Source organism: Colias eurytheme, chromosome 4 (genome assembly GCF_061535395.1).
Source record: "Colias eurytheme isolate Ceu_HAF_F1 chromosome 4, ilColEury1 Martin Lab GWU primary, whole genome shotgun sequence".
NCBI classification, from domain to species: Eukaryota; Metazoa; Arthropoda; class Insecta; order Lepidoptera; family Pieridae; genus Colias; species Colias eurytheme.
The window spans coordinates 8,442,501-8,453,651 of NC_142983.1; the positions used below are offsets into that span (position 1 = coordinate 8,442,501).

Below are 11,151 nucleotides of genomic sequence, written 5' to 3' on the forward strand. Positions count from 1 at the left end.
CCGTAGCGGCGGCTACAGCCGGCATGGTGGTGTCGTGGTCTTGTGAGCTTTGCGGTCGCTTGTTCGCCTCGAGAGAGGAATGGACTGCTCACGCTAAATCGCATCTACCTGATAATAAGCTCTTGCAAGATAAGATGCAGACCCAACATCAGGTACCTAAACGGATATTTTTAAGAAGGAAGTCTTTTGTTTTACCAAAATAATATTATGATCAAATATGATTTTATTAAGTTTATTAGATTTAAAATTGAGATAGAGTCTTTTTTTAATGATATCTATCTGTATATCTCTATCTCTATTATGGATACCATACTAAAACACCGTTAAATTTTCCAGCAACAAGACAAAGTGCACTTGACAAATCAAGAGAAGCTTCAATTGCTGCACCACCACAATCAGAACCAGCAAATATTGAACGGCCACGGTATAGCCACCGCCTCCGTGTCCACGGCAACGGTTGTCAACGAGGGCAGTGGAACCGGCGCGTACTTCACGCACGGCCACACACACTATGCTCCTGAACGACAGCACACACACGCCCACCACTTGTGTCTCATGTGCCGGCAAGAGTTCGCAAGCAAAGCCGAATTCATGTTCCACGTGCGAGGACATTTCGAAGGTAAAGTGAGTGACATCGCGGCGGCCGACGTGCTGGCCAGGTCTCTAGTGGACAATTCGGGACTGTGCACCTGAAACGGGTCCACGCCATTTCCAACGGACGTTTATAACGGGAAGGGCGTGGTACAAGATGACACGATAATGCTGAAATTTTAAAACATTTCAACTTTGAACGTGTATTTAGATGTAAGATAGGCGTAAGACAATAATATGTCCAGAAATTATTCGATGATGTTTTGTTTAAATTGATCTTGCTATAGAAGGTAAAAACTGAGAATTTTGCTTATTACGAAATGTCCAAAATTTTATTAATATGTTTATTATACTCATATTTATATGTTTAAATTACAATAAAATTAAGACTAAAATCTAAGGGATTTTGTATCATGTGGCTGTAGTATATACTTAACCCTTATTTTGTTTGTTATTCCTAAAACAAACTTGCCATATCTGTATAACAGTTTAGATTAATATTTATCCCATAATATGTATATCGTTATTATATTTCATTTTAATAATTTTGTAAATATTAAACACGGTAGGATAATATATATGGTAAACAATGATTGGCAAGGGATAATTAATTGTTCACAACTTACGTAGAGATAATTGTACATAAAGTATCAATATTTATACCTAATCCTTTACCTAATCGAAGTAAATGTTCCTGTGAAGATAGTTGATTAGAGCTGCAACTATGTACCTACAACTTTAGATCAGACATTTTATACGACATTAGCGGCCTTTACACCACATCTTTACACGCAAACTCTATCGCGCGTTCTGTGGATCGTACAGGATTACGCGCGGGAATCCTGCACGCTCAATCGCTCGCGATTACCTTTGTATGTCTTAACTACGACATTTGTTCTTTCGCGCGCGATTATTCATGTTTGCTTTCCTTAGCGGAATGAGCGGCCGTGTAAAGACTAATCGCCTGTGATAGACCGCGTGAAAGAGGCGCGTGTTGGAGTGTGTGCAATGCACACGGTTTTATCGACAACCGCGCGTGATTGAAGTGAAAAATGGAGACAAGATATCGGGTGGCGCAAGTAATCATGGTTGCTGGTTTAATTGAACTCAAAAAACTTTGCATTTTTTTTACAACTAAATCACGATTAGCGTCAATAAAACCTTTTTCTTTACAAAAGTCGATAAGTTTTTTATATGCTTGGTCTTTTAAATTCTTGTTTTTGTACTCTTCCGATTTTCCAGAGACATGGGAAAGATCTGTATAAAGTAATAAGCTCCAATACTAATTCCTTGCTCCACGTGCGTATGTCCGCCATCTTATTCGTGCGCGAAAGAATTTATGGAAAGAATTTATGTGTAAAGGCAACCTGTGTACAATCGTGAGTGCGCGATTGAGCGCACGACTAATGAGCGCGGCATGTGGTCTATCCTTCCGTCCCCTGCACCCTTTACACGCACGATCTTTCACACACGATTGCTGTTTCATGCGCGATAGAGTTTGCGTGTAAAGGCCGCTATTAATGAAAAAATGTCCATTGTATTTTTAACCATAATATCGTAACAGCTAACATGTATAATTTATTTTCAACTTTCTTTTTGATAAAAATTTAGGGCCTTGTTTCAATTTCATTCATAATAATTGTATACATATAATATAACCTAATTTAATTTCGGGTATAAATTTTAACAGTTACTCTCCTAGCTACGATTTCAAAAACAATGGAAAGTTCTCAATTCGTAGCGGATCTTTGTTTCATGATAAAGACTCCTGCGCACAATTTTTATTAACAAATTATTCAATAAAACACACACTTAAACGCTAATTTATAATTCAACTGATTAGATATCATATTATATCAATGAAATGTATACCTATATACATTATTTTGACACAGTTTAAAAACACAGTTACCTATTGTCTGATAAGTGCTGTGCTACTTTAAGGCCAAATTACCTTTATTTACATTTTACACATATATTATTTTATAAATTGTAAAATATTGTATTAAATAAAACTATTCATGACATAATATTGTGTAATTTTTAAAAAAATTGTATACTCTAATATTTAAATTTAAGCTCATTTCATCTTTAACCTTTAACTAGTGAGGCGGAGTCTCACAGGCGTCGCGTGTTTTACAAATTCTCAGAATTGGTCACTTCCCCCCGCCTGCCGCGACCCCGCTTCTCAGTAGCCTCTATTTTAGTGCTAAAACGATCGGGGAACGAGGCGGACTTGTCGTCGGTTGTAAAACACGTGAGTAAAAACACTTACAAAATCTAAAGGAGTCTGTCAGGCTAAATGTCCCTAGTTGTCATACAAATGTTTTTTAAACCATTTTTTTGTTTTTCAGTGCAAAATGGCGGAAAATCAGAGGAAACGTAAATTGTCTGCCACAAATTCACTGGCTTATGTGGGTACAATGAAAAAAAATATCACGTTTCACGATTTCACGAAAGAAAAGACCCTGTGCTCGTACGTACCCAAAAAAAATAGAGCTGTGATATTTGTGTCTTCAATGCATCACAACAACGAAGTTGATGAGGATACTAAAAAGCCTGAAATTATTCTTTATTACAATGCAACCAAAGGTGACACCACGAAGCTGATAAAAAGTGCTCCAATTATTCCAGCAGCCGCCGAACGAGAAGGTGGCCAATGGTTTTATTCTACCGCATTATTGATTTGAGCGGCATGAACGCCTATATATTATACAACATGATTGTATCAACCTAAGGTTGCCGATAGAGGTGATTTTTTGAAGTCATTAGCCCGTTCGCTAGTGATACCACATACGCAAAGACGTGTCATCAGCAGTCAATTACCAAGGGAGTTACGACTAGTGATAAAGCGAGTTCTGGGGGATGATATGATCGAAGAAGGTGACCAAAGTCATGAGCCAAGTCAGGGTAAACGAAGAGCATGCAGGGTTTTTCCACCTAAACTACACAGAATGACAATTTACACGTGTGTCGGGTGTTCTAATCCCGTTTGCTTGCAATGTTCTCGCCCCCTGTGCAAAAATTGCCAGTGATTTATATAAAGTAGAGCGGTTGTCAAATTTTTTATATTTTTGTTTTCAGAAGTGCTGTTTTGTTCTTTCGTTTCTTTATTGATTAGATTTTAAGTAAAAAATGTAAAATTTCAAATGTTACTTGTGTTTTGTCAATTAAAAGGCTAAAATGGAGATCTCAAGTCAATTAAGGCTGAATAGTACTAGATAGAGTTAATGACTGTTTTTTCTTTAATTTTATAATAAAAGCTGATTGTATTTAGTTTTGTGTCTTTTATTACATACCGATGGTTAAATATCAACACAATTTTGATACGTACATATTACATTTTTGCCTAAAATTTACTTTGAAAGTAGTAGTCTGTCAGACGTCATGTCCCGTATAGTGTTATACATTTTTCACGTCACTGGTTAAAGGTTAAGCACCATAACATTTAATCACCTACTCTCTTGTACATAAAGTTAAACATGTAAATGTTTAACTTAATTCAATAATTATTATTTTATTTTATTTTATTTCACACGTGGCAATTGAATGTGTTACTGAAAAAATAAAATAACTTTAAGTAGCGTAGACCAAAAAATATCATACTTTTGCAAGATTTTCGATAGTTTTTTCATTGATTCACTGGCGCGAAAAGATGAATTAATTAGATATTATTAATTATACTAGTCATTATCTAGTCTATAAGATAAAAGGATGAGTGCATCTAGTCATTTGTAAATAGTACTGACTACGGTCATATAAAATATATAGATTTTAAGTAATTTAGTTTTAATTAATTTATATTGTCTGCAAAGATACCAAGAAAAGTAAGAAAATACTGCCATAATTTATTATTTTTACAAAAACAATTCATGTCTTATTGTTTCGAATAGATAATAATTACTCGAATTTTATGTATTGTACGCATATTGTAGTGCAGTATTTTATCGAATTATTAATTTATTACATTTATTTTACTGGATTCAGGTTAAAATATATATTTTTTTTGTTTATATAAATCCAGTTTAAATTAGTCATATGATGACGAAATATTTTAAGGTTTGGTAGATAGGAACTTAATACACATCTGTAGTCGATTTTCTTAAATTAACAAGAGGCATAGTACAATAATTACATAATACCTACGTACATAGTTCAATAAAGTTTGACGGGATTGCTATATATAAATTTATAAAGAATAGAAAAAATTCGATCACGAGGCGGGACTCGGGATTGCTAGATGTATTGCCTCAAACACATAACATAGTAATAATAATAATCGATAAGTAACATACGCCGCCCAAATAAGATCAATTATAAATAGGGGAAAATTATAATTTAATTGTATAAATTATTATTTTTCACTTCTCAATAAATAGCCGTGAAGCTAATATTTATCTTGTCTCACCAATTATCTAATAACATAATACCACAGATAATACCATTATTTTTATTAAATTTTATTGTATTGTTTGTCTTATAGATATCATTTCAAATAATCGCTAGGGACTGCCGTTAGTAACTGCCTAGAAATTTTAGCAATTACAAAATAAAGTATCAATTTAAAAATGGGTTAATACTTTAATAAATTGATCATAAATTTTAACAAATACAAGCATTAAAATGTAATAATGACATTGTTTGAATTTATACAGTAGAAAACCAAATGCTTATAATACAAAGATATTATTTTTTAACTACCTACATATAATATAATTGCATTACATAATCCGAGGAAAGAATAAGTATTAGGTATTTAGACAAATTTCCGTCCTTTATTTACCACCATAAAATGACTAAATATTTCGATACAACGAAATAGAATAAGTTTTCTAACATTCAAAGTTTGCGTAAGTTATCGGTGTACTATGCCTCTATGTTTGGATAATAAATTAAAAAAATTTATGGTTGGCACCTACCCTAGTCGAAAATCTATTCGGATTGGTAAATGGTAGACATAATGGTTTGTCGAGTGATAGAGTACTACTTCAATATGTTAATCTTTTTCTTGTATAATATGAGACTGATTTATTGATTTTCATTACATTCCTTATTTTGTACATAGGTAGATATAACGTCACAATTAGTACTTAACATTTAGTATACCTATAACCTATTCAATAAAATATGTCGTAATAATTTAACGCCATGTAGAATAATCGAGATAAAAATCAAATCAATCGATCGAGACAAATAGGTACACATAGATTTCAAGCGGAAATACCTATGCAAGAAGATTATGAGTCCATATTATTATCAACAATTAATTACATTTCTTCCGATAAAATATCGGTAACTTTATCAAGCCTTAGGTTATTCATAAAACATAAAGTTGATGCCTATTTTTCAAGGTACGCGGTATTATTATGTATCATATTACTACTAAACTACTAAAGCTACTACAATATTATCAATAACGTTGTATTTTTACTACCAACCGAAATGTAACGATAGCATAGATAAGAATTTTTGATCGCATTACATGCCTACATATTTTATTCGGTGATATCAATTAGATATACCGTAATTTGCACAAGCACGTAAATCGCACGTAACGTTCATAACAGAGATTAAAATTATAAGCAAAGAATATTATTATTAGTACATATACTTATTAGTATTTTTCATTTTCAATTTACCCATAATAATATAAATCGCTCTAGACATTTAATTCCCAAGTTTTGCTTATAAATTAAACGCCTCATTGTTTTCGCCATATGTCTATTATTAGGTACAGTGCATATAAATTAATTATTCACATAATTTTAATTTCTTATCTAAATTATTCATTTTTGTAACCCTTTATGGAACACGTTTAACTGGTTTCAAACGTCGCCGTTAAGTATTGCAATTAATTGAAATAGTTATCAAGTAATTCAGCTTAAAATAATCAAATTTTAGAATCGTTGTTACAATTTCTCTTGTAACACAAAAACTATATAAAAAAAATGCTAACACTGATATCTCATCAGATATTTGTGGTATTCACCCACGCATTAAATTAAACAAAATTTATCTATATCCATTAAAAAAACTATAATGACATGCAAAACATAATTGATAAACATATTGAAGTAGTATTCTTATATTAGTTGTTAGGTTGTTTAAGTGTAATTCATGTTCACTAGCAACAATACAGCATAGGTATAATATTTTTGTTGGTTTTCATATTTTCATAGTATTTTCATAGTTCCCTTATCCCCTTCTGACATGTCTTGATACTTACATTATTAATTTTTTTATCTATTTGTACAGTTTAAATTTTGAGATTAGTTTCACAATGTATGGATTATTATATACTTACTTACTTACTTACTGGAGTGGCGCAGGGACCCAAAGTGAGTCTTGGCCTCCGACAATAAGAGCCTCCATTTTACTTTTTTTAATGGATTATTATATAGTAAGTGAATTTGAATTACATTTAAATATAGGTTGTATCGTAAGAACAGAGCACGATGGAAGTTACAAATTTGAGTAGGAATAGGATATGTCAAGTTGCATAGCACTAGGTGGGACACGTATGCAATATAAGTAGTGTAGTTGGTACTTACATTTAGTTTTTCAGGATAATATATAGTAATAATACAGTCATGTTACATGTACTATCTGCCATAGGAGGTACCTACGTATACAGCCAGAAAAAATAGAGAAAGTTATCTATTAAATTAAATATCTACCTATTTATTGCGTTTATTTAAACGGTTCATATTTTTCATTTATAATAAACTATAATAAAGGATTTATTTTGCTTTGTACTTTCTTCTAAACGTTTAAAATTATCATCAATAATCTAATGTAAGCAGCTATGTTACCAGAATATTGTTTTATGAAAAAAAAATGGTTATTTACATTCACATATTTCATTTCATTTAAATAATAATAGATATTTAAGGTAAGTCATAAAATATGGATGTAAATTAAAAATGTTTTTCAAAGTATGTAAATAAATTTCTAAGTTAATATACAATTTAAGCACGTAAGTATAAGACTATAATTGTAACTTAAAAATTAAGAAAACAATTGGCTTTCGAATTGATCTCAAATGTCTAGTCTGTAAAATATAAAAATTGAAGTATTTATTACGTATTGTATAAGATAGTTTTGTGGAAGACGAATGTAATATAAAAATCGTAAATTATTAAAGTTAATCGAATATTTATCCAAAATAGTTATCTTTTCAAATGTGATTTATACGTCTTTGTGAATTTTACAATAGTTTTCCAATAATTGGAAAATTACGCCAATTAAATGATTTAACAACTACTGTAAAAAATAAGGAAAAGGGCAATATCTTAAATTTCCACCATGAACCTACTGTTACTCTATAATTAAAACTGAAAGTATAATTCAATGTATATTTTTTCTTTAGAAATAAAAATATATTAATAATTCGCTCAAAAACATCAAATCTACAGTCACCCTACGTAACCATAAGTTATAAAATTAATTGATAATTAGGTTTAAGATAATAATCTACAGCTGCAAACCAAAGAATAAAAGTAGAATTGTATTATAATATTATGTCTCTTATTTTAATTAAGTTTAATAATTAATGTTGATAATGTAATACCTGTATATATTAAGTGACTGTATACATTTATATCGTCTTGTACATTGCACTAAGAAACTTTTTCATGAGGCCCTGATATTTATAATGGTATACTTACATCGTAGGAAGGAATTTGGAAATTGTGTTTCCAAAAAGAGCAATAAAAGTGCGGCGCATATCGTTTATTGTGTAGAAACAAGAAAGTGATCATGGTTAAAAGTAGTGAGACATGTGGAATAAAAGATTTAATGTACTTAAACGTCGTTTTTATTTACCTTCTTTTTTAATTTTAGTATCCGTGATCTCATAATCTAATCACAAAGTAGTCAGGTACCATCTCTAATTGTTTATGAGTGTTTTATCGTTATCGTTTTATTATTGCATTATAAAGACGCATAATGTTTTTATCTTTGTTACTTTTTGAAAAACATTAGGTATCTATACTAACCTACCATTTTTAAAGTTGAGCCAAAAAATGTCGTCGAATTTTTGATCCTTTGGCATGCCTTACCATGTTTTTTTCCTTGTTTCGTGAAGCGGTGATCTGAATAATGTGCAGAAGTGGCAAAATCTGTCTATTTTTGAACGCTCATCCCGATATTTCGCTTTAACTCCAAGGTTCTGACTACTCAACCACCAACCAACTTTTAGTATGTATGTAATTTCATTACAATGACTAACTAGATACCCTACTTAATTAATTACAACAGTATTCAAAAGGATGAGTCACAAGTGTCCGATCTCGTGTCTGATATAATATTTGTATCTATTTATCCAATTGATAATATTAATCTTGTCTAATAATAATTTGATCAAGTGTGTTCTTATGTGGAAGATACAAAAGTACGATAAGAAAGGCTTTTCGATTTCTAACATTGAGTTTCATTAAAATCAGGTTCTGTACAAAAGAAACGTTAAAAAATAAATTAGATTTTATTAGTTAATTGCGTGTAATATCATATGAACCCACAAAAATAACAAAAAGCAAAAATGGCTCAGCTTCGTTTGTGGGCAATTCCGTTTCATGAAGAACCGAGCCTTTTAACATAAATTGTGCCCTTTTATATAGATTACTAGCGGTCCGCCCCGGCTTCGCTCGTGGTACATATTTCGCAATAAAAAGTAGCCTATGTCCTTTCTCGGGTATCAAAATATCTCCATACCAAATTTCATGCAAATTGGTTCAGTAGTTTAGGCGTGATTGAGTAACAGACAGACAGAGTTACTTTCGCATTTATAATATTATAGTATGGATAGTATCAATCAATAAAATGGTAAGTATCAATTTCATCAGTTGACTGCGGCCTGCGACATGGCGGCGACCAACGCAACGCGATCACACACATCCAAGCATACATAGCAACTTAGCAAGCATACATCAATTCCAACCTGTGATTCCAACTTATATAGGCTGAACTGGGCTGAACGCTGTTTACGATATATGTATTATAATAACCTCCTTGATATTGCTTAAAAATTAAATTACGTGCTTGTGACATTGACGCACGTTGTATTACTTTAGATTTTTTTTTGTTCATATCTTTTTATAAATTATTAAAAAATTTCAAGTGAAATGGATTCTTAATTAACGCACATAAATAGGATACTAATTTATTCTGGTAGGTATGTACTCAAACCATATTATTATACTCATTTAACTTTTAATGAGGTAAAAAAACATAATTTCATTGTATGCTAAGGTATGCGATTTGTTGTCATTTTTTTTTTTACTTTTTTTCAGTGAGAAATCTTTATTTTATTTTTACAATCGATAAATTAATGGCTACCGCAACAATTCGTCTGAAATTTACGTCTTTAGTTAAAAACAGATCAAAATGTTGTCTAGAAATAGTGCCCGAAGTATCGAGTATTCAAAATATTGATAAAATAAAATGGACGAAGGATGCTGAATCAATTGAATACTCAGTTCCTATCACATATAAAATTAAACTAAAAAAAATGAATATTCTAAGAGAACATCATAACCTGATTCAAAACTATTACTCTTGTGTTGATTTGGTGCGCTCAACTTCTTTCGCTTATTTAAATAAAGCTGCTGGCGATGTCTTCAAGAGCATACTGAGTGACCACCAAATATATTCAAAATCACACTTTGATAGCATTGATGCAAATACAAAAATTTCAAGACCAATTTCTTTTAACTGTGTACATAAAGATGATATTTCGAAGGAGAATAAACATTCAAACACATCTCATAAATCTCAAACTGAAACATTTAAAATAAAACAAGGTTAAGAGATTGGACAACAATTTATTTATTTTTCTTCTCTTTTTTTTAATGCATCTTTTTATTATTTTTTTCTTGTTGTTTGTTCTTTTTTTTTTCAGACCTGCAAAAAAGAAGTACGTGCGTCAATGAAGATTTTCATATAAATGAAAATGCTAATGCCAAAAATAATTATAATCACAGTAGCTATAAAATAAACAAAACTGTTTCCGCAACTACCAATCCAAACTTACCTTTACTAGAAAATATCTCCAATGAAATAAAGAGTTTAAGCATAACACCTATTTGTAAAATAAATACACATGAAGAATCCACTACTTTAGAATCATATAAAAACTTAAAAAAATCTATAGCTTGTTATAAACCTAACATTAAAAACAAATACAAAAACCATTTAAACGAAATTGGAGTAGTCGTAAATCCACCAGACTGGAATATTTCTTTCAGTCCTTATTTTGTCAGATTACCTGAAAGAACCTGTAACATACCTTTTATTAACTCATATAAAACAAGTGTTAAATGTAGTCCCAAAGTAAGAGTAGCTCATTTTAAAAGTGCCATGGAAAGAGAAATATTACCGCTTAAGATTATTTTACACGATTTACTCACAAAATGTGCTGCGTTAGGGTTTTTAAAAAATAACACGAATATTCAAGCAATTGACTATTCGAAAACCAATACATATTTAGATGTACCTTTAAAACAAAATGAAGGAAGAAAGCGATGTAATCGTGTTGTGTACTCTATTGTTTTTGATGAATAA

The 11,151-nt window shown here is 31.1% G+C and overlaps 2 protein-coding genes across 3 annotated transcripts in view; both read left to right on the forward strand.

Annotated features, from left to right (window-relative positions):
- The window catches only part of LOC149909111 (uncharacterized), a 9,931-nt gene extending 9,238 nt beyond the window's left edge, over window positions 1–693 (forward strand). For both annotated transcript variants that reach the window (XM_090120232.1, XM_090120231.1), the window contains 2 exons: window positions 1–152; window positions 337–693. The exon at window positions 1–152 is cut by the window's left edge and continues 37 nt beyond it. In XM_090120232.1, the coding sequence (XP_089976358.1) occupies window positions 1–152; window positions 337–693 (509 nt within the window). The remainder of the gene's footprint in view (window positions 153–336) is intronic.
- A 9,226-nt stretch (window positions 694–9,919) lies between these two features.
- LOC149909112 (uncharacterized) lies at window positions 9,920–11,151 on the forward strand. The gene is made up of 2 exons (XM_090120278.1): window positions 9,920–10,391; window positions 10,490–11,151. The coding sequence occupies exons 1-2, from the start codon at window positions 9,920–9,922 to the stop codon at window positions 11,149–11,151; spliced, it is 1,134 nt and encodes a 377-aa protein (XP_089976404.1).

Excerpts from the sequence above, each read along its gene's own strand:
- LOC149909112 (XM_090120278.1), top strand. The coding sequence starts at position 9,920 with ATGGCTACCGCAACAATTCGTCTGAAATTTACGTCTTTAGTTAAAAAC. Across the intron at positions 10,392-10,489 it reads AACATTTAAAATAAAACAAG|ACCTGCAAAAAAGAAGTACG; the intron begins GTTAAGAGATTG and ends TTTTTTTTTCAG.